This window comes from Molossus molossus, unplaced genomic scaffold, assembly GCF_014108415.1.
Source record: "Molossus molossus isolate mMolMol1 unplaced genomic scaffold, mMolMol1.p scaffold_m16_p_15, whole genome shotgun sequence".
Lineage (NCBI taxonomy): Eukaryota > Metazoa > Chordata > Mammalia > Chiroptera > Molossidae > Molossus > Molossus molossus.
The window spans coordinates 16,440,575-16,463,674 of NW_023425350.1; the positions used below are offsets into that span (position 1 = coordinate 16,440,575).

A 23,100-nucleotide genomic window follows, 5' to 3' on the forward strand; every position below is an offset into this window, starting at 1 on the left:
GAATTTCATGCTGCCTCAGCGGAGTCCTTTTCCTTCTTCTCCCTGGCCCAGTAGCCCTCTCTCTTATTCTCTTTTTTTCTCCCAAAACTCTGACCTAGGTATTTAGATTCTAATCCAGCTCTGCTCTTGCTCGCTGTGTCACCTTGGACAAGTTATTTTCCCTCTCTGGGCCTCAATTTTCACATTTATAAAAGGAAAGAGCTGGACTGGATGGTGAGTGACGTCCTACTGACTTCTCCAAGCTCTTCTCCTTTACAGTCTTTTCCTCTTTCTCTCACCTCTGGGCCACTCTCTCGGGTCTTGTCTCCCAGGGGAGGCCTGCCCCAGCCCCGGGAGAGCCATGGCTCCAGCTCCTGTTCCCCAGCTAAGCGGCCAGCCCTGGGCCTCCTCCCCAGGCCTGGCCCCGGCTCCACTCCATGTGGCCCGTCTGAGAGGCTGGCCCCAAGCCCGGCGGCAACTCCACATTTCTGTTTTTCCTTTTTTTCCCTCTCTTTCCCGGAGTTAACAAGAAGCAGATGTGGCGCACGATGGTTGGAGAGGTGGGGGGAGGAAGGGGGAGGCTGGACCGCCAGCCAGACAGGGGGGAAGGGAGGGGAGTGAGCAAGAGAGGGAGGCAGGAGGCCAGGGCCCGCCCCACACAGCCACTCTTGCGCCTCTGAACAGCCACAGGGGTAAAGTCCTGTCACCCCCAGGATCTGGTCACTGGGGAAAACGGATAAGGAGACCAGAAGAGGGCCAGCTGGGGTGAGGGGGTGGAGGCCCAGGAGCAGCATCTGAGAGGGGCCGGGACCAGGCGCCGGAGGCCAGGGGGCACACAGAACAAACTCCCCTCAGAAGTGGAGAAGAGGAGAGCGGAAGGAACCGAGGGAGGGACAGACGGGAGCCTGAGGAGGAAAGAGGAGGGGAGAGGGGTCAGGCCAGGAGGCCAAGGAGGAGGCGTGTGGCTGGGGGCTGCCGGCAGGAAGCTGGGGACAGGACCCGACCCTCGGAGCAGCGGGCATCCCCGCTCCAGGCAGAGGCGCCAGTGGTCAGGCGGGATGTGCCTCTGAGGGCTACGGCGAAGCGCCCCCACCATGGCCCCCAGGACCCTCTGGAGCTGCTACCTCTGTTGCCTACTGACCACAGCCGTGGGGGCAGCTAGCTATCCACCTCGCGGCTACAGCCTCTACACGGGGAATGGTGGGGCCCTCAGCCCTGGGGGTCCCCAGGCCCAGAGCGCCCCTCGGCCTGCCAGCCGCCACAGGTAAGTGTCTGGTGAGGAGGGTCCCAGCCCAAGGCAGAAGGTAGGTGGGAGGGTGGGTCAGAAGATGGATCTCCGGGCCCCCACTTTGGCTACCCTCTCCTGGGCTGTCTCCCTAGTGCGGTGAAGAGCGGGAGAGGAAGCCCATCCATTAGATGGCTCCTCACTAGCCTACCTTCCTGCTGGGCGTTTCCAGCCCCCCTCCCCCCCAACAGACAGTCCTCTTGTCTAACCCCAGGGGGATCAGCTCCTGCATCCTCCCCGTGGGACTTGCAGTTAGATAGATGTCCAGGGAGACTTCTCTGAGGAGCGTGGGCCAGGCCTTCCAGCCAGCTGCGCACCAGCTTGGGACTCTCCTGCAGACCGTTCATCCCTTCTGGGCTTCCTCGGCCCATCCCGTAATCCCTGGTGCTGACATCACTTTCGCTCTGCTCCTTTCGGCACTCCAGCCGGACACAGATCAGAGGCCAGCAAAGCCCATGGGGGACAGGGCTCATCAATGGTTTTTCTCTGCTTAACCCTGGCTGGACCCCTGCCTGCCTGGGCTCTCCCCTGAGGGGTGGGTGGAAGTCAGCATCCAGGGAATCACCCGAGGGCCCGGGCCAGCAGGCTCACACAGGCCACGCCAAGCTGGAGACTGAGACAGAAAAGGGACACGAATGAATGAGTGAACCCAGAGGCTCCCCAAGACCCCCTCCCCAGCTATAAGGATCAACTTCTCGTAGATGTGGTTTTCTATTCTGCGCCTCCTCTCCTGTCTTGAAAAGTCTTTATCGATGCCGGCCACACAGGAAGGCGTGGGGGAGCTGCCCCTGCCAGAGCCCTGCTCCCACTGGTCCCCAGGGGCCCTTCAGCCTTTGACTCTCCCTCAGCCCCTCTGGAACCCCGGGGCCCTCCTCCGGGGTGTGTGTCTCTGGCTCCTGGGCCTAGATGGGGTTGTGCCCGCAGGAACTGGTGTGCCTACGTGGTGACTCGGACAGTGAGCTGTGTCCTTGAGGATGGAGTGGAGACCTTCGTCAAGCCCGACTACCAGCCCTGTGGCTGGGGCCAGCCCCAGTGTCCTCGAAGCATCATGTGAGCCCAGTGCTGGGGAGAGGGTGCTTGGTGGGGGTTGGGCTAGGACAGCAGGCAGGTGGCCAACTCAGGGTATTTGTACAAAGCAGGTAGCGAGGGGCAGGACCAGGGGCTGCAGTCAGAGCTGTTTTGAGGAGATGCTGAGACAACAGTTTGGCTGGTGGGATACTGAGGGCACACTTCACTAAACTGCTCTGCCAGCCTCCAAATGCCTTCTCTGGGCTGGGTCACGCTCAAGGAGAGGAGTTCAAGGTTCCAGCACAGGACAAGGGGAGGAAGAACAGCGATTTGGCCTTTGGCCAATGGGCTGACAGCTGTCAGCTGAGCAAGACCATGCTGAATGGTAAGGGGACCCAGCCCGAGCCACAGGCCTTGCCCACTGGCAGCTGCACATCTCTGAGGATAGTGGCCACGGTCACTGACAGTACAGGGTGGAGTAAAGAGCCCTCCCTTTACATCTTCCAGGTACCGCAGCTTCCTCCGTCCTCGCTTCCGCGTGGCCTACAAGACAGTGACGGATATGGAGTGGAGATGCTGTCAGGGGTACGGGGGAGATGATTGTGCTGAGAGTCCTGCCCCAGCGCTGGGTCCTGCACCTACCACACCGCGCCCCCGGCCCCGGCCCGTCCGCCCCAACCTCTCTGGCTCCAGTGCAGGAAGCCACCTGAGTGGACTAGGGGGGGAAGGTGAGTATGGGGGCCCTGGAGAGAGCAATGGGAAACAGTACTGGGCAGAAAATGTGGAGCCAGGCTGCTGAGGGAAAACCCCACGTTCCAAGTCAGAAAAAAGGGACAGAAAAGAGTTAATGAGATCCCTGAGATGCCCTGTCCGTGTGTGTGTGTGTGTGTGTCTGTGCACACCAGACAGGGATGGAGAGATTGAGGGACCAGAGGAAAAGGAGGCAAAGAAAGTGAATGTGCTTACGCACGCCCACATGTGGCCAAGACACTTCCCAGCTGGGAACAGCTGCGGGAAGAAGGGGGAATTCCTTCAGAAGCTTGGTTCAAGGGGATAGACAGTTGAGACTACAAGTCCTAGCATGCATTGCAACCGCCTACAGGCCCCAGGCCCCTCGTGGCCTCTGGAGACTGCAGGTCCCAGAATGCAGCAGTCCCTGTTGCCTTCCTGAGTGTTCTGGGCACTGCGGATGTGCTGTGTTTGCCTGCCAGGGAGAAAGCCATGTTGTAATTATGGAAACAGGAACTTCTAGCTGACTCTCCCCCATCCAGCCAGAGCCCCCACAGGCTTGTTGCAGAACCTCATTTGTCCCCAGTAGTGTTATGGAAAGGTGCTGCCCAGGAACAGCCACTGTCATGCAGTCCCCAGTGCCTCCCCTACATTCCCGTTTCACTTGCCCTGAGGGAGTGACATAGTGTCATACCTGTTTCATGGATGAGGAAACAGTTCCCACAAAGTTAAGAGGCCCTCTGGACAGTGAGAAGGATGTGGGCTCGGTGGTCAGATGGATGACCTGGGTTTGAAACTTGGCTCTGCTACTTATTTAACTTGTAACCTTTGGCCCAATTACTTAAGCTCTCTGGTCCTCTGTTTTTCACTCTAGAGAATGGGAAGAGCTAATGGTAGCTGCCCAGTGGAGATGTTGTAAGGGGGGAAGATTTGTCCTTGAGGCTTTCAGTGAATGAGTTTCCTTCTGCTTTTTTTTTTTTGCCCAAATCACCCAGCTAAGTGGTGGTCAAATCAACTAGGACCTTTGACTTCTTGCTGGAGATGGGGAGCTGGACCCAGGAGGTAGGCACTGAGCACTGAGGTCTGGCCCCTCTGCCTCATGTCTTCCCCTCTCTTCCAGGTCCTGGGGAGTCAGAGAAGGTGCAGCAGCTGGAGGAGCAGGTACAGAGCCTGACAAAGGAGCTGCAGGGCCTTCGGGGCGTCCTGCAAGGACTGAGTGGGCGCCTGGTGGAAGACGTCCAGAAGGCTGTGGAGACGGCCTTCAATGGGAGGCAGCAGCCAGCAGATGCAGCTGCCCGCCCTGGTGTACACGAAACCCTCAATGAGATCCAGCAGCAGCTGCAGCAACTGGACAAGCGTGTCTCCACCCACGACCAGGAGCTGGGCCATCTCAACAACCATCAGGGTGGTGGTGGCGGCGGAGCCCTGGACCCAGCCCCAGCCCCTTCAGGCCACAACGAGGAGCTGCTGCGGGAGCTGGAGCAACGGCTGCAGGAGTCCTGCTCCGTGTGCCTGGCGGGGCTTGATGGCTTCCGCAGACAGCAGCAGGAGGACAGGGAGCGACTTCGAAGACTGGAGAAGATGCTAGAGGAGCGGCAGCGGCAGCTCCCTGGGCAGGCTGTGGGCCGCAGGCCCCCTCAGGAGTGCTGCCCTCCGGAGCTGGGCCGGCGACTGGCAGAGCTGGAGCGGAGGCTAGAGGTCGTGGCAGGTTCAGTGACAGTGCTGAGTGGGCGGAGAGGCACTGAGCTGGAAGGTGCAGCAGGGCAGGGGGGCCATCCCCCAGGCTACACCAGCTTAGCATCTCGCCTCTCCCGCTTGGAGGACCGGTTCAACTCTACCCTGGGTCCCTCGCCGGAGCAGGAGGAGAGCTGGCCGGGGCGTCCTGGGGGACTGAGCCACTGGCTGCCTGCTGCCCGGGGCCAACTAGAGAAGCTGGAGGGGCTGCTGGCCAATGTGAGCGGGGAGCTGGGTGGGCGGCTGGACCTGCTAGAGGAGCAGGTGGCAGGGGCTGTGCAGGCATGTGGGCAGCTCTGCTCTGGGGCCCTGGGAGAGAAGGACTCCCAGGTCAGTGAGATCCTCAGTGCCTTGGAGCGCAGGGTGCTGGACAGTGAGGGACAGCTGAGGCTGGTGATCTCTGGCCTGCACAAGGTGGGAGCAGCTGGGGAGGCCCAGCAGGCCACGCTGCAGGGATTACAAGGGGTCATAGGCCAGCTCCAGGGTCGTGTTGATGCTCAGGATGAGGCAGCTGCAGAATTCACACTTCAGCTGAATCTCACAGCAGCACGGTTGGGCCAACTAGAGGGTCTGCTGCAGGCCCGTGGGGATGAGGGCTGTGGGGCCTGCGGTGGTGTCCAAGAGGAACTGGGCCGCCTTCGGGATGGCGTGGAGCGCTGCTCCTGCCCCCTGCTACCTCCACGGGGCCCGGGGGCTGGCCCGGGTGTTGGGGGGCCAAGCCGTGGGCCTCTGGATGGCTTCAGTGTGTTTGGGGGCAGCTCAGGCTCAGCCCTACAGGCCCTGCAAGGAGAACTTTCCGAAGTTATTCTCACCTTCAGCTCCCTCAATGACTCACTGCATGAGCTCCAGACCACCGTGGAGGGCCAGGGTGCTGATCTGGCTGACCTGGGAGCCACCAAGGACCGCATCATCTCTGAGATTAACAGGCTGCAGCAGGAGGCCACAGAACACGTTATGGAGAGTGAGGAGCGCTTCCGAGGCCTGGAGGAGGGACAGGCACAGGCTGGCCAGTGCCCCAGCCTAGAGGGGCGACTGGGCCGTCTGGAGGGAGTCTGTGAGCGGTTGGACACAGTGGCCGGGGGACTGCAGGGCCTACGAGAGGGCCTTTCCAGACATGTGGCTGGGCTCTGGGCTGGGCTACGGGAAACCAACAGCACCAGCCAGACACACGCAGCCCTGCTGGAGAAGCTGCTGGGGGGGCAAGCAGGCCTGGGCAGGCGGCTCGGCGCCCTGAACAGCTCACTGCTGCTCCTGGAGGACCGGCTTCACCAGCTCAGCCTGAAGGACCTCACTGGTGAGGGGGCAAGAGGAGGCCTGGGGTGGTGGGATATGGGGGGGACCCCTTTCAAGTCCTTCCTCCATCCCTCACAACAGCTCAGTCTTAACCTCATCTACTTTTTCTTTGCTCTGCCCAGCATGAATTGCAGATCCATCACTGCCCCAAGGGTTGGTTTATCCATGAGGTGATCCAAGGTCCCAGCTCCCCGCCCTCCCTGGCGGCTCAGACAGGGCTGTGGGTGGAGGTGGGGTGCTACTCTGCCAGCCAGGTATCCAGCACGGGCAGCAAGGGATCCCATCAACCTGTCCATGGAGCCGACACCCTCTTTGTCCTTTGGAAACTCCTTTTATGGCTCTCCTTCAGCGAACTTTTGTCATTGTAGGGCCTGCAGGTGAGGCTGGGCCCCCAGGGCCTCCTGGACTACAAGGACTCCCAGGCCCTCCTGGACCTCCGGGACCTCCAGGCAAGGATGGACAAAAGGGGCCTATCGGGCCACCAGGTATGTGGGGGTGAGATCCTTGCCACAGCCTGGGTTACCGCCTCTCTAGGCAGCCCCAGGTTTGGCATTCCCCTCTAAACTTGACAGGGAAGGGGGGAAAGGGGCGAGGAATTGGGGGTCCCAGATGGCTGATAGTGATTAGGAAAGTGACTAGGAGCTGGGGCAGTCACTGTGTTGGCTAATTGCATATAGTGGCCTCACTGCTGTATTGAAGACCAAGGATGAGCCTACAAGGGTTGTGTTGGGTGTGAAAAGCTGGGGGCTAAGGGCATAGGCCCAGCAGTTGAACAGCGTGGATCTGTTCCTCCTTTCCTTGGTACCCCACTCCTGCCTTGAAGCCTGTATAGCACCTAGCACAGCGCGGCAGGCTCAGCAGATGCTTGCTGGGTGCAGCGCTGCTCTCTCACTGTCCTCTTTCCTCTTCTCACAGGTCCCCAGGGTGAGCAGGGTAAGTTCTCGTTTGATGCTGGAGGGAGTGGACTTGAACTAGGGGTTGGAGGATGGAAGGCCTCAGGCAGCCCTGGGGGTAGAGACTCCAGAGGGGAAGGAGGCTGGGCAGCTCTGCACTGGGCGTCTACTCTGACACCCATCCTACCCCCATGCAGGAGTGGAGGGGGCACCAGCAGTCTCTGTGCCCCGGGTGGCCTTTTCAGCTGCCCTGAGTTTGCCCAGGTCCGAACCAGGCACGGTGCCCTTCGACAGAGTACTGCTCAATGATGGGGACTACTATGATCCAGAGACAGGTAAGCCTGGGAGGGGGCTGGCTGGGCACTGGGGGAAATGGTGGGGGGAGAACCCATGGAGAGGCTATCCAGTGATATGTTCTCATTCTTGCCCCTTTAGACAAGGTGAATCTTTTCATGCTCTGATTTGGGGAGAGCCCTATTCTTTCCTTCACTTACCCAATCTCACCACTGCTTGAGGGAGGAGTCATTCGTTCAACAGCTTTTTATTGGGAGCCTGCTCTTGCCCAGGCACTATTTTGAGTGCTGGGGATGCGGTAATGAACAAAACACCAAATCCCCCGCCCTTGTGGAACTTACCCTCTCGTGGAAGAGAGGTGAAAAGACCCAGCAGGTCCTTCCCTAGTCCAGGAGCTCTGGGTTCCGAAGTCTTCCCTGCCCCTGCCACCTGTCTCTCTTCCTGACTGCCATCCTTGTCCCCAGGCGTGTTCACAGCGCCACTGGCCGGACGCTACTTGCTGAGCGCGGTGCTGACTGGGCACCGGCACGAAAAAGTGGAGGCTGTACTGTCCCGCTCCAACCTGGGCGTGGCACGCATAGACTCCGGTGGCTACGAGCCTGAGGGCCTGGAGAATAAGCCGGTGGCCGAAAGCCAGCCCAGCCCAGGCGCCCTGGGCGTCTTCAGCCTCATCCTTCCGCTGCAGGCCGGGGACACGGTCTGCATCGACCTGGTCATGGGGCAGCTGGCGCATTCGGAGGAGCCACTCACTATCTTCAGTGGAGCCCTGCTCTACGGGGACCTGGAGCTAGAACAGGCGTAGACAAGAGGCTGGCCCGACCGGCCGGAAGTGTCTAGGCCTGCCAAAGAGCCATCTGGGGCAGCAGGATCCCCGCCCGGGGCTGGGCACTGTCCCGGCACCCCAGCCCCAGGCGAATCGCTGTCTCCAAACCCGACGCTGCAAAGGCGGCCAAAGCGGCTTCCTCCCCACTAACGGAGCGCGTCAGGTTGGGGTCTCCAGAGTGCCCTCGTGCAGACTTGTGGCCCGATCGCTGTCCCTTGCAAGACCCGGACTGCGGAGGAGCAGTCCCTGGTGCCCTAGAAGCTTCCCCAACTGGCTTCTAGGCCGAGTCCCTGGGTTCCAGGGCTCTACCGAGGGTGCTCCGGACCCCATCGCCATACTAAACTATTCAGGAATAAAGACACTTGGTTTTTATAAAAAACAGGACAAAACAAAACACACCGTCTGCTTCAGTATGTTCACGGGTACATAGGAATACACAGGGTTCTGCGCGGGATAGCCCTGCCGGTACCTGCTCTGGATGCGCGGGCCACTGGGTGCGTCTGCGGTTTACAGTCCCAGCGGGACCCTCTTCCCAGTCACGCCTGTTCCACCAGTGCCCGCCAGGGGGCGCCAAGCGCCATCCACCGTCACGTGACCGGCGTCGCTCACCTTGCGGGCCCCAGCGCGGAGGCGGGGCCTCGGGCTGGGATTGGCTGGGCCTCCGGGGCCCGACCGAGCAGCAGAGCGTCGGTTTGCCGCGACCGGCCGTGGCTGCGAGGCCGGCTCAAACCCGCGGTCTGTCGTGTGGAGTGGCAGCCGCTGCTGCAGGAGAGGGCGGGGCAAGGGGCACCTTTCTACTGCACTTTCTTTTTGCATTTATGAGATTGCCTCGCCGTGCTTGAGAGGGGTTTGCATTAGCTCCGAGTCCGTCCGCCAAATGAGGAAACTGAGGCCGAGAAGCGGGAGGCGTTGCCATCTGCTGGGCCACGCAACCTGCTAAAGAGAGGCTGGGGACCAAGGCCTCGGGGTCTGCGCCCCCAGGACCGCTTGCGTCGGTGAGCGTGGGAGACGAGGGCCCCGCAGCGTTCTGTGCACTCCTCTGCATCCCTGCCGCTGCAGGAGGCTCCCTGGAGGAGGAGCTCGGGACGCGAAGGAGGAGCCAGGGCAGCCCCGGGCAGCGGGAACTCAGTCCTACGGGATAAAAGTCGGAGCTCGGGACGAACCCCAGCAGCCCGGCGGGCAGAAAGCTCCGGGGGCGCCCTCATGGAAGAGAAGCAGATCCTGTGCGTGGGGCTGGTGGTGCTGGACATCATCAATGTGGTGGACAAGTACCCGGAGGAGGACACGGACAGCAGGTAGGGGCGCTCGGGCCCCTCGGAGACCCCGGGGGCCGCTCCAGCCCTGCGTGTGTGCCTGGCAGCCAAGACTACGGGGCTGGGGCCGTGAGAGTTCATCGGAAGCCTGTGCCCCGTGCCCTCTGTCTGGGACCTGGGGAAAGAATTGAGTCCTTTAGTGATATGACTCAGGCTTCGAATAGCATTGCGCTCGCCAGTTCCCATTTCAACCCTGGGACTGTGTCAGGCATGATTATCCCCATTTAACCCATAAGCAAGTAGAGACTCAGAGAGGAAGAGATTTATCCTAGGGTACACAGCTAGTCAGGTGCAGGACCAGTTTTTGTTGTTGTGTTTTCAACAACAAGACCTGTGCACTTGCCTCTCACCAGCATTTACTCCCCCCCACCCCCACCCCCAGCCAAACCGGCCAAGGCAGCATTTACTTATAATTGATTATATATATATATATATATAATCTCAGCTATTTCTTTAAAGAAATTGAGGGAGTTTACAATAAGAAGTATGTGTGGTTAGTTAGACTGGTCAGAAACATTCAAAGCCATGCTATTTGAGCTACACTATTACTCCGGGCTTCCTGGCACTGGAGGGACCTTTGGAGGTGCTGTGGATAGTGAACAGAGCTGGTTCATGTACCAGGCCAGACTTGTCCCTGGTGTTAAATTCTGAAAGGAATTTATTTGTTTGGTGGAAGTTGAAGAGTCATTTGTTGGTTGTTATATTTACTCTTGATAAGAACTACACTGTTATACTGTAATCCCAAGAAAGCATTTCTGTGGGTGGAATCCAGGGCTTTCTCCTGGGACAGTCCAGTGCTCGGAATACTGAGCAGAATTGCTCCTTGGCTATCAGTTGTCTCAGCCAAGAACTGGATAAAAGGACGGTTCAAGGCTGAGCTCAGCAACACACTGCAGTGCTGATAGCCATGAGACTCACTGAGAGGAGACCAGGCATCCTCAGGCTTTGGGTCCATCCAGCACTGTCATGTGTTATCACACTTTCCTCACAGCAGCCCATGGGAAATGTATAAAGATCAGTCAAACCGTTTCTTTATAGATGAGGAAGTTGTGAAGAAATTAAATGATTTGTGCAAGGCAGTGTGGTTAATGAGTGGCAGAGCAGTAATCACAACCCAACCCCCCGAGTCTAGTACTCCAGCCCTCATTCAGCACAGTCATTTCTTGTGCTCCCTGTCCCATTGCTGATGCCCATCTCATGGAGATGACCCTTGATTTGGGCTGCTCTGTTTGCCAGGGGTGCAAGGGCAGTGGGGGAGAAGCACAAGGGTGTACCCACTCATCCAGGTTGAGACAGCCCTGGACACAGCACAGTGAGGAGTTGGGCTTCCTTGCAGAACAGTGCACATTCCGGAGCCACAGGTCCTCCAAGGACTGGCAGACCGAGGAAGACCCAGAGTGCCTCTTTGGACTAGAGCGGGAGCCCCATCGGGATCCTGCCACCCTGACTGGGCTGGTTCCAAAGGCTGGCACTTAGTGAGGTGCCTCTTTGAGAGACCTTTTCCATATTTTCCATGCCCCTTGCTCTTCAGGGTGTACCTCCCTGTCCCCCAGACCACGGTTCTGCTGTTCTGCACAGCACTTTGTTTGTCCTAAGGGCCTCTCCCCTGTGCTCCCACCCCACCCATCCCAGCTCCTGGACTCTGTTGTACCTCCCAGACGAGCAAACCGGAGTGGGGACCCAGTCCTTCCCAGTCATCTCAGCCTCACCTGTCCCGGGCTCTCTGTGCTCCACGGGCAGCTGGGGACTCTCAGGAGCTGCCACCTGGTACTCAGCCAGAGCCCTGAGGAATGGCCCTGCCTCCCAGGTCCAGGCGGAGAAGAGCCTTCCAGAGAGCATCCCCATGTTCAGCAGATCCTTTCTGCACATAAAGTTGTGTATCGGTGTGACCTCGAAGAGTTTCCACAGAGTAAAACTGTGTATTCTTTCTTTGAAACCTCATCCAAGATGGGGTCTAACTACTTTCTATTAAAAAATACAGAGCACATTGCAGTGGTTTGGGAGTCAGAAACCTGGGTTCTGATATCGGCTTTGTCATTAACTATTGGTGTGATTCTGAGCAAGTCAGATACCCTTAGGCTCCTCTCTTCTTTGCTTGAAAATGTCTCTAAAGCTCATAGCTTGAGAAACGTGTGACCTTTTACAAATTAGTATCCTTCTTTCTTTTTTTTTTTAATCCTCACCCAAGGACACTTTTGCATTTATCTTCAGATAGAGCAGGAGGGAGAGAGGGAGGAAGAGAGAGAGAGAAACATCCATGTGAGAGAAACACATGGAGTGGTTGCCACCCATGGTGACCCCAACCGGGGCCGGGAACAAACTGCAACCGAGGTACATGCCCCTAGCGGGAACTGAACCCAGAACTCCTGGTCTGTGGGCAGATGCTCTAACTACTGAGCAACACCAGCCAGGGCAGTATCCTTCTTTCTAATGAGATCATGGTCCCCTTTCCCAAGGCTGAAGGGAAGTTCCATGTTAAGTTTTGTGTACAAATAAACCTTTGTCTAAAAATTCTGCTGCGTTTATTCCCCTTAATTAGTGATTCTTTGGTACTTGTTCCACAGTTACTATTATTCTTTTGGAACTGGGAGACAAGAAATAGCAGCCTGCACTGTTTACCTCACAGTATTATTGGAGCACAAATGAGAAATTCAAGTTTTTTTACTATTATGCATAAGATACCATTTTTGTTCTTGACGATGACATTGAAGCCATACAGGTGTATTTTGAGTTAGTTTCCTCTTGTTAGACTTTCAATAAAGATGGAGAAAAAAAAGAAAGAAAAAAAACGTAACTATGTGAAGTGATGAATGTGTCAACTAACCTTATTATGGTAATCATTTCTCAATAAATATGTGTATCTAATCACATTGTGCTTCTTAAAGTTACAGAATGTTATATGTCGATTACATTTTAATAAAGCTGAAGAAAGGAAAACGAACAAAAGAGATGGAGGAAAAACTGGTCTTCACCCAATAATCTTTTTAACTTTTGACATCGTAAAAGTTAGCTTCCCTTCCTCTTACATGATCACAGTGTCCAGGTTCACTTCCTGTCCTAGTCAGTTTTACCTGAGTTACTACTGAAGTGGTCTTTTTTTTTATCCTCACCCGAGGACACTTTTCCACTTTTTGTTCAGATAGAGTGGGAGGGAGGGAGAGAGAGGAAGAGAGAGAGAGAGAAACATCGAAGTGAAAGGGACACATCGAGTGGCTGCCACCTGCACGACCAACCAGGGCTGGGGACAAACTGCAACCGAGGTACATGCCCTTAGCGGGAACCGAACCCGGGTCTCTCTGGACCGCAGGCCGATGCTCCAACCGCTGAGCCAAACCGACCAGGGCTGAAGTGGCTTTCTTAAGACAGGAGCAGGTAATACATTTAATACCTGTGGGAAGTGGCACTTGGAGTTATCCAGAGTTCAAGGGGAGGCTGAAGGGACAGCAGCTCTACCTGGGGAAGAGGTGGGCCATTGTAATTGAGGAGGGGCTAGCCCAGAGGGAGTGGAAGCCTCAAATTGTAATGGACCTGAGTGAGTGGTTTCCTGATGTCATAAAAGTAGAAATTAATTGTGAACGTGAGTTTAGCCTTGGCCGGGAGACAGACCTGGTCTTCAGCCAAGCCACTACCCTTTGCTGAGCCTTAGCTGCCCTTCTAGAAAATGAGCGGACGGCCTGAGTGCTTTCTTAACTTTTTTTTCGAACTTTTATTTATTTATTTATTTTCATCCTCACCCAAGGATATTTTTCCATTAATTTTTAGATAGAGTAGAAGGGAGGGAGGGAGGGAGGGAGGGAGGGAGGGAGGGAGGGAGAGAGAGAGAGAGAGAGAGAGAGAGAGAAACATTGATGTGAGGGAGACACATTGATTGGTTGCCTCCTTCGTGACCCCAGCTGGGGCCAGGGATTGAACCTGCAACCAAGGTACATGCCCTTGACCGGGAACTGAACCCTCAAGTCTGGTCTGCGGGCCGACGCTCTAACCGCTGAGCCAAACCGGCTAGGGTTCAACCTTTATTGATTTTAGAGAGAGAGGAAAGGAGAAAGAAAGAGAGGGAAACACGGATTATTGTTCCACTTATTTCTGTATGCATTGGTTGATTCTTGTATGTCCCCTGACTTGGCTCAAACTCGTAACCTTGGCACACCAGGACGATGCTCTAATCAACTGAGCTACCCGGTCAGGGCCTGGCCTGGCTGATTTCTCAGGGAGTTCTCCTAGCTATTACATTCTGTGGGCCCTACCCAGGGCACTGTGCTCAGCCCTGCTTATCCCAGAATGAGCCTGCTGGAGCTGCAGGGACCCTCCTTCTGTTTTACAGGTGCTTGTCTCAGAGATGGCAGCGTGGGGGCAATGCCTCCAACTCCTGCACTGTTCTCTCCCTGCTCGGAGCCCCCTGTGCCTTCATGGGCTCACTGGCCCCGGGCCATGTTGCTGAGTGAGTTGAGGAGGGAGCCGGGGAGGCCTGCCCGCAGGGTGGGGGAAAAGGCAATTTTGACCCTGGACCGGTGGGCTGTAAGAAATGGTTGTCACCACCAGAAATGGGTGGGAGGGGACAGAATGGGGGACCAGCATCCCAGAGCCTCCCTGGTGTGGCTTATCTGCTGCTCAGATATTAACACTGCTCCTGTTAAAGGTTTCATTTCCACAGCCTCGTTCCTTGGCCATTCCCTGGAGTCTGCTTCAGCTTCCCCACCTTCTCCTTCCTGCACCCACAGACTGCAGTGGATGTGACTTTGCCCTTCTTAAATCCCTAATCCTGGCTGTGCTTGAGGCGGAGGCAGTTAGGGCCATGTTGTACCCATCCTCCCTCAGGGCTGTCCAGCATCCATGGTCCAAGGGTCCAGGCTCACAGTTTCTTTCCCGGTTAAGGGGGCAGGGCCAGTGTGCTCATGTCCCCATTGTTCCCTGAAGAAGCAAGAGCACCCTGGCCAAGGACGTCCCGGAGCCACATGCTAAAGCTGGGCCCAGATCCATGCCTCCCCGCTCATCGGCTGTGAGGCTGCAGCCCGTAAGTGGCCCACATGCTCTTGGTGTTAGCTGCTGCAGGGACCCAAGAACCCTTTGACCCCTGGCATTGCCGACTCAGCAAGTGTTTATCAGGAGGTGAGGCCCACACTTTGCCCACTGTGGGCACTGGGGCAGGCTCCAGGTTGCAGGCCTGTGAAGCACAGCCCTTTGAACCCTGGTTTGGGGGGGCTGCTGCGAGAGCCCAGCCCCCTGAGCCACAGGCAGATTCCTTTCCTCAACGAACTGGCATGAAGCAAATCGGGGTGAGAGCCAGCCCTGTGAGGTGGGACAGAGGGACCCAGAGCCAACAGCTGGTCACTCAGTAACCCTCTGCAGCAGCTGCCTTCCCTCCCCATGAGAGGCAAGACTGGCTCTTGCTTAGGGTAGTGGACCGACCTGTACGTAGCAGTCATGCTGATGGGTGGGGCATTCTGAATTCTCCTCATGTGTTCAACAAACATTTAATGAGCACCTACCCTGTGCCAGGCACTGCAGACACAAAAAGTTATTTGGAAAACCAAACCATATTTCCTATGCTATGGAAAAGCTACTGTTTAAAGGATCCTTGAACACTTACCTGGCAGGGGAGACACCATGATCACGAAGGTGGTTTTCCCAGGGCGAGGCTTATTCATTGCACTCCGGATGTGCTCACCCCTGCGATTTCCCCAAATGTGGGAAACTCGACTGCACAATTTGTGGTAGTGAGGGACTGCGTTCGCACTCTCCCCTGGCAAAAATAATAAAACTAAAAAATAAAGGATCCTTGAGGTGTAAGACAAAGATCAATGTCCTGACTTGGTGTGTGTATTACATGCCATTGAGTCGGCTCCAACTTCTGGCGACCCACTGTGATGTCCACAGTGTCCTGTCCTCAACAGCCCTGCTCAGCTCCTGTGGCTTTTATGGAGTCAATCCACCTCCTATTTGGCCTTCCTCTTTTCCTGCTGCCTTCTGTTTTTCCTAGCGTTATTGTCTTTTCACCTTTACACAAATCTGTATTGTCCAGCTTTGGTGCTGCCAGAAATGGGGTCTAGCCATAGTGAGAAAAGCCAGGATGATGGCCGGATGACTGGCGTAAGTGCCAGCTTTTGGGCACAGGAGACTGCATTTCCGGAGAAGGCCAGAGAGGGTAGGGCTGGCCTCCTTTTTCTTTCTTTCTTTCTTTTTTTATCCTCACCCGAGGACATTTTTCCATTTTTTTGTTCAGATAGAGTGGGAGGGAGAGAGAGGAAGAGAGAGAGAGAAACATCGACGTGAAAGGGACACATCAAGTGGCTGCCTCTAGCATGACCCAATTAGGGCCGGGGACAAAATGCAACCGAGGTACATGCCCTTAGTGAGAACCGAACCCGGGTCTCTCTGGACCGCAGGCCGACGCTCTAACCGCTGAGCCAAACCGGCCAGGCCAGGGCTGGCTTCCTTGTTCTCCTGCTGGTGCAGTCTTCCTGAGGGGCTGCCCCCAGCTCACTCTGATTGGAGGGGATTCTGGGCAGGAGGCCTGGACCAGGCCCACATGGAGGGCCATGAGGCCCTGGGAGCTGGCTCACTGCCCAGGAGGGTTCGCCTTGTTGCAAGAGGAGAGGGCAGTGAGCAGCCCCACCAAGGCAGCCACTTCCTGGCGGGGCATAATGGTGACAGGTGCAGGATGAGGACTCACTGTAGGACTGCAAGGGACTTAGGAGAGTGCCATGGGAATGAGTGTGCAGAGGGCAGCTGGGGGGCAAAGTATCACCTTGGTAATTATTAATTCTGCCTGGGTTTTGCATGAAACAGGCCACGGGGCCCTCACCTGCTTGTTAGCAGATCCTTTCCAGCTTGAGTCAAACTGAAGGACAGTGTCAGAGTTGGAGCTTGCTTCCTGCCAGGACCTAAAAGAATGTCCCGAAGTGTTTTTCTCACTGAGCTCCAGCCTATGCATTCCTGCCTCTCCCGCCTCCTTGCACAGCCCGTGACAAACGGTGATTTCTAGTTCCTTGCTAGCCCCCTCTGCTTGCACCCTGGGTCTCTAGTGGCCCTGCCAGCTACCTTCCAGTCCCCAAACCTTGTGGAACTGTGCCTCCCCTATCCCCCGGGTACTCCGCCTTGGCAGTTTTGTCCTGGATGACCTCCGCCGCTATTCCGTGGACCTACGCTACACGGTCTTTCAGACCACAGGCTCCGTCCCCATCTCCACAGTCATCGTCAATGAGGCCAGTGGTAGCCGCACCATCCTCCATGCCTACAGGTTTGTACACCTGTCTGCACCTTGCCAGCTGCTGCCGCCATCGCTGAACTCGCAGAACAGGACCCTTCTTCTCTTGGAAGAGGGGTGCTCGGCACCCACGTGCTCCAGCACCCTTCCCCACCCCTGTAGAAGGCCCAGGCCACTTGTAGGCTCTAATTTGTGTCTCATTGCCCTTCCCTCGGCTCGGGCTCCACCCCAAGTTTCCTGGTGACTGACTTCAGGCAACGGGGTGTGGACGTGTCTCAGGTGGCCTGGCAGAGCCAGGGAGAGACCCCATGCTCTTGCTGCATCGTCAACAACTCCAATGGCTCCCGTACCATTGTGCTCTATGACACGTAAGGCCCCCTGGCCTCGCCCTGCCACACCCACCAATCAGTTTCCTCTCTTGCCACCATGGGGGATCCCAATTGCCCACCCTCTGTGGCCTCTCTCTTTGTACCAGAAATTGTCCCCATGCCAAACTGCTCTGTGATTTCTGAATTGTTTTCAATTAGGGGAGAAGCGAGGTGGGAAGGGGTGAACTTTGCTCTGCCTGACAACTTGGCCTTTGTCAATACCAAGGATGGGCAGGCAAAATGTACAAAATGTAATTTATGATGTGATTCCTCCATAATCAGTCAATCAGCAGCCTGGGTTTGGGTGTGGGAATTTTTTCTGGGGTTAGAGGGATGGGAGATGCAATTCAAACCATCTTAAACCCCGAGGCGGGACCCAGTGGGATTTCCAGGGTCAGCATTGCCAGCCTGCAGCATGGCACCAAGGAGCTGGGGTTTGGGTGTTCAGAAAAGATGAGGCCCTGCAAAGGTCCCAGCACAATGAAGCCAGACAACACATCACACACCATTTGCAGCCATTGATGAAGGGGAACATTGGGTCAGCAGGTCAGGGTTATCTGATGTAATGCTAAACTATGGGGAGGGGGATCCCCGTAGGGTCCAAGCTACTGGGGAGAGGCCCTGTGGGCCCAGACCCTTCTCATCTCCTTCAGATTCCCTCTTGAAAAACCTCAGAGGTTTAGTTTACTGAGAACATAAAATGTGCCAAGTACTATGTTAGGACTGAGATGACCCACTCATCTGTCCTGGGGTTCAGGCCATCCCTACTGCCCAGCATGTCCCCTGGGCCTGGGGGAGAAGGACAGTCAATCTAGGACAAGTGGCCCCTGGGCTCTGTGGGTCCCAATGAAAGAGTGGGTGGGCATACATGCTACTGGCAGCATTCACATTGGGCAGTCCTAGGCATCTGCCCATTAAGCAACGACCTGTAGCAACTTTCGTCCAGGACAACATAGGTATTCACAGGAAGGGAAGCAGAAGAGCTCTGGGGAGATCTCTGAAGAGAAGTGTTTATTGCCTACTGGCCTCAGTCAAGGCATCTCCCACGCTTCATATTACTTCCAACCGACTGCAGCAGGCCTGAGGCTGGGGTCCTGGCCCCATTCCCCGCTGCGGAAGCAGCTTCGGAGAGGCCCAGGTCAAGCAGCTAGTTAAGTGGACGGAGGACTCAGCTTCGGAATACAGAGAAGACATGGACTGTGTGTAGGTCTCTGGCCCAGAAGGGTCAAGGCAGACCCTTGTGGGGTGTCCATACCCAAATTAGCCAAATAATTTATCATCAAGCACTAAACTTAACCTCACGGTTGCAACACGGAGCTGCAAACTCGGGACAGTGGTGCTGTCACTGCTGTGGTACCAGAAGTGAGTGGGACCAGACCCCAGCTCCAGGCTGAACAACCGTGGCCTTTGTAGTTTCCCAGGCCACTGCATGCTGGGAGCGATGTGCGCTACTGGCAAGGGGAATTCTGGGAATTGTAGTCCTTGGTGCTCAGGGCATTCTGGGAGATGTGGTCTCCAAGGTACACAGAAATTGGCTCCTTGACACGTGCTGCAGCTGAGTTTGCCTTTAGATAATTTCACAGCCTCAAACACAGGAAAGGGCACCCTAGCAAACTGCCTCCAGTCTCCTGTCTGGATGGAGCCAAGTGGGGCAAGGAGTGGTTGTGAGTTTAGCTTGGGACACTGTCCTGGAGCTGAGCCTCAGAAGCCTGTGCTGTAGACCAAGCTTCCTGCCATGCTTCAGTCAGGGCCATGCATGAAGACCCCAGCAGCCTGGTGGAGATCCTGGCCCTGGCCAACCTCACCATGCCACTTCTTCTCTGTCCTTTCCATCTTGTGACTTAGGAACCTGCCAGATGTCTCTGCTGTGGACTTTGAAAAGGTTGATCTGACTCGGTTCAAGTGGATCCACATTGAGGTAAGCCTTACCTGTTTTGAAGCGCTCAACATGCCAGCCCCTCTTCATGTTTTGCCTCTTTGGTTTCTTTGAACCATGAAGTGCCATAGAGATTAATAAATCTGATCCTCCTCAACCCCTTTCCATCCTACTTTATGTTTTTAGGTAGGAAACTAAGGCTCACAAAGATTGGGTGACTTACGATCACACAGTAGGATGTAGGCACCAGAAGCAGGATGCTGACTCTAGACAAAGTCCGCGCTGTCTGTGATACAGGCTGCCCTACCTCCTCCACACTGGCAGGATCCTGGCTGCGGAAGGCCTGACCCATTACTTCTGGGGAGGCAGACATGGGAGGGCCTGACCAGCTCCCAAATAAAGGGAACTAGAATCTTCATTGCAAAAGAAGTTTTGGAGTCTGAATGGGAGGAAACCCCAAGAAGTCCTGAGTTCGGATTCTAGCCCTGTCATTTAACTTATTGTAGGTCCTTAGGAAAACCTCTCTTTTATTCTTTGGTCTCCTCATCTATGAAATGGGAGGGCTGGTTGAGAAGGTCTTTCAGGTCCGTGGTAGCTCTGGAATTTTTAGATTGAAGATGGGGTTCCAGCCCAGCCTCCCCTATCCACCCTACCCCTCACCCAGAGTTTCAGCAGGAAGGGAAGAACGAGCCAGATTGGCTGGGCACTTCCCAGCTGGTCCTGAGCTGCGCTCGCCTGCCCCAGGGCCGGAATGCATCGGAGCAGGTGAAGATGCTGCAGCGGATAGAACAGCACAATGCCAGGCAGCCTCCAGAGCAGAAGATCCGCGTGTCTGTGGAGGTGGAGAAGCCGCGAGAGGAGCTGTTCCAGCTGCTTGGCTATGGAGACGTGGTGAGCGTCCCGTGCAGCTCTCCTTGCCTCATCCAGCTAATTTGGTTCTTAAAAGAAGCCTGAGCATTCCCTTGTTTCGCCTACCATGTCTGGAAAGGCTAGCTACTAATGATTTGGTGGAGTTGGCAGGAGGTGGACAAAGCAAAGAGGCTGACCCCCAACTTTGGGCTGTGGTGCAGGCCCCGGCAGTGGCCAAGGAGAGTTTCTCTATCCCAGTAGGTGCATAGGTATGATCAGGTACCCAGATGGCTTGGACAGGGTGAAGACAGCCAGCCACAGGGCATTCATTTGTGGAAGCATCTGCTCTCTGGGCCTCCCCAGTCTTTTTCTCTGTCAAGTGAGGGGATAGGACTGTTTTCTGAGGTGTCTTCTTTTTTTTTTTTTATCCTCACCTGAGGATATTTTTCCATTTTTTGTACAGATAGAGTGGGAGGGAGAGAGAGGAAGGGAGAGAGAGAGAGAAACATCGACGTGAAGGGACACATCGAGTGACTGCCACCCGCAGGACCAACCAGGGTCCGGGACAAACTGCAACCGAAGTACGTGCCCTTAGCGGGAACCGAACCCGGGTCTCTCCGGACCGCAGGCCGACGCTCTAACCGCTGAGCCAAACTGGCCAGGGCTGAGGTGTCTTCTAACTCTGGGGTGGGTGACAGGTTGTAGGAGCCTCTAGTGGAAACAGGAGGATGGGGAGGGGACTTGCACAAGCTGAATTTGAGCAAGGCGTGATGTAGATGGAGTCTGGTTGGCAGTCTTAGCATCATTGCGGAAGCTGGTTGGTCCTCAACCTTGGCTGCAGGTTAAAAGATATGGATGCTTGAGCCCCACCCCTGTTTGTTATTTGATTGGTAGGGGTGGAGCTTGGGCTGAGGTATTTGTCACCAAAAGTGTCTCCGGTGATTCTAATGTAGGGTTGGTATGGAGGAAGCTTTTGAGCTTCTACTCCTTTGTTTTTAAGATGAAAAAAAAAAACAGACCTAGAGGGCATAGTTGTATGAGGAAAACAAACCAAACAAAAATAAAAATGTGTCTGACATTTGGCAGTGGTAGATTTCACCCCAAGATGGCGCTCAAGGCTCGCTCTGGGTTTTCAATTGGGAGGAAATTCAGTGGTCATAGAGCAAATAGACCAGGGCATGTGTATCACAATTTACAGAGCTGTATTCTGGCATATCTTGAGCAAGTAAGAAAACGTGTTCCTGAGGGTCTGTGAAATGCTGTCTTGGGGACTGGGATGGCCACGCTGGAGGAGCAGAGCCATAACATGGGGGCAATGTAGGCTGCTGGTGGAGAGTGACTGGGCTGGGACTAGAGCCTCTCTTCCACTGTCCACAGGTGTTTGTCAGCAAAGATGTGGCCAAGCACTTGGGGTTCCAGTCCGCGGTGGAGGCCCTGAGGGGCTTGTATAATCGAGTGAGGAAAGGGTGAGCTGGGGGGGTTCAGGAAGAGTCGCTGTGGGAAGGGAGTGGGCTGGGACTCAGGGCCTGCCCTGGGGAGAGGGAATGAAGCTGGGGGCCAGGGGTGGGCTAACACCCAGCTAAGTAGAGGGTCTTGCAGGGCTATGCTTGTCTGTGCTTGGGCTGAGAAGGGCGCCGATGCCCTGGGCCCTGACGGAAAGCTGCTCCACTCCGATGCTTTCCCGCCGCCCCGGGTGGTGGATACTCTGGGGGCTGGAGACACTTTCAACGCCTCTGTCATCTTCAGCCTGTCCCAGGGTGAGTACCTCAGCAGGAGGCACAAGGCTGGAGCCCGCCCTGCCCAGAAGGCCGGGCTGATCCAGCTGTTTGTCCCTCTCTCCAGGAAAGAGCATGCAGGAGGCACTGAAGTTTGGCTGCCAGGTGGCTGGCAAGAAGTGTGGCTTGCAGGGCTTCGCTGGCATCGTGTGAGTGCCCTGTGGCAGGCGGCATCAGCTCACACCGCCTTGGTGGTCAATCACTGGCTGCAGTTGCCTTCTCCCCTCCATCCAGCCTGGTATCTGGACTGCCCTGCTCCTGGGCAGATGCCAGCCATGGGAGGGCTCTACCTGTATCCTGGCATCTCACACTGCAGAGCCATAGAGCAAATAAATCTCCTTTCCCCTTCCCCGGAGCCCACTTCCTCTGGCAGTCTGTTTGTCCTTGACGTCCAAACTGCTCTGCCTGGGCTTCCAGAGGCTTTGATACTGCATTTATTTCCATTCCCCCGATTCACCGCCTCACTCGAGCCCACAGGAAGGGCTGCCTAGGCCAGAGCGGCGGAAGTGCCAGGCTTGCGACCAGCTGCTCCCGTGGTGGAGGCCCAGTTCAGGGGTCGGTAGTGACCGGGGGCCTTCCTGGCTGCAGAGGACACAAACTGCTTGCACCCCAGGGAACCTTCCAAATAACCACAAATCCTGAGAAAAGCTCCTCTGGGCCCCTGTGCCGTCTCAAGACTCAGTTCCGGGGGCCGCCGGGGTGGCGCAGGCGAAGCCAACTTGACAGGCCAGCAGGCAGGGAGCCTGCTCTGTGGTTTGGTGGGGCCTTTGCAGTCCAAACATAGCTTCCCAGTGACCGCCCCAAAGCCTGAAAGCCCAACCCTGGGAGCCCCTTGTAGTTAAGGCGGTGCCTCGGCCACAAGTATGACCCGCGATACAGAGTGTCACTGGATCCAGGGCTGAGGGGAGCTGGGGCAGCGTGTGTGATGCCACATTCAGACCTGAATTCAGAGCTGCCTCCTTTGTTTTGTCCGTGGATTTTTTTTAGATTGAGTGGAAGGGAGGAAGGGAGATAGAGAAATATCCATGCGAGAGAGACAAATTGATTGGTTGCCTCTAGCGCGACCCCTGTGGGGGCAGGGACTGAACCCAGGTTCATGCCCTTGACCAGGAATTGAACTCACGACCCTTGGGTGTGTGGGCCAACGCTCTAACCGCTGAGACAAACCTGCCAGGGCCAGATATGGCTCTTCATCAGCTGTGGCATCTTGGGTACATTACTGAGCTCGATCTCCCTCAATTTCCTCATCCGTCAAATGGAGTTAATTCTGTCTGGTCATAGAATTATTGTGAGGATAAAATCATACAACATATAAAATGTCCAGCCTGGCCGGTTTGGCTCAGCAATTAGAGCGTCCGCCTGCGGACCCAAGGGTTGCAGGTTCATTCCCCAGCCCTGGTTGGGGTTATGCAGGTGACAACCAATCAATGTGTCTCTCTCACATCGATATTTTTCTCTCCCCACCCCTCTTCTTTCTATTCTATCTAAAAATCAATGGAAAAATATCCTCAGGTGAAGACTACATATATATATATACTACATATACACACACACACACACACACACACACACGTGTGTGTGTGTGTGTGTGTGTGTGTGTGTGTGTAGTGCCCAGTATAATGCTGGTGTGTACGAGGCTCTTGATAAATGGTAGCTACTGTTTATATTATGGGATGA

At 55.7% G+C, this 23,100-nt stretch overlaps 2 protein-coding genes and 1 non-coding gene across 3 annotated transcripts; all 3 read left to right on the forward strand.

Annotated features, from left to right (window-relative positions):
- The first annotated feature begins 661 nt into the window (after positions 1–661).
- EMILIN1 (elastin microfibril interfacer 1) lies at positions 662–8,417 on the forward strand. Its single transcript, XM_036263526.1, has 8 exons — positions 662–1,243; positions 2,189–2,314; positions 2,780–3,000; positions 4,122–6,029; positions 6,397–6,513; positions 6,944–6,961; positions 7,119–7,256; positions 7,680–8,417. The coding sequence occupies exons 1-8, from the start codon at positions 1,074–1,076 to the stop codon at positions 8,015–8,017; spliced, it is 3,036 nt and encodes a 1,011-aa protein (XP_036119419.1). The 5' UTR covers positions 662–1,073; the 3' UTR covers positions 8,018–8,417.
- Positions 8,418–8,739: 322 nt separating this feature from the next.
- Positions 8,740–21,769, forward strand: KHK (ketohexokinase). Its single transcript, XM_036262878.1, has 8 exons — positions 8,740–9,333; positions 13,673–13,789; positions 16,454–16,588; positions 18,769–18,841; positions 19,544–19,690; positions 21,026–21,114; positions 21,248–21,405; positions 21,491–21,769. The coding sequence occupies exons 1-8, from the start codon at positions 9,242–9,244 to the stop codon at positions 21,574–21,576; spliced, it is 897 nt and encodes a 298-aa protein (XP_036118771.1). The 5' UTR covers positions 8,740–9,241; the 3' UTR covers positions 21,577–21,769.
- LOC118631289 lies at positions 14,931–15,094 on the forward strand. The gene has a single exon (XR_004959775.1). It is a non-coding gene; the product is annotated as a U1 spliceosomal RNA (small nuclear RNA).
- Positions 21,770–23,100: the final 1,331 nt, after the last annotated feature.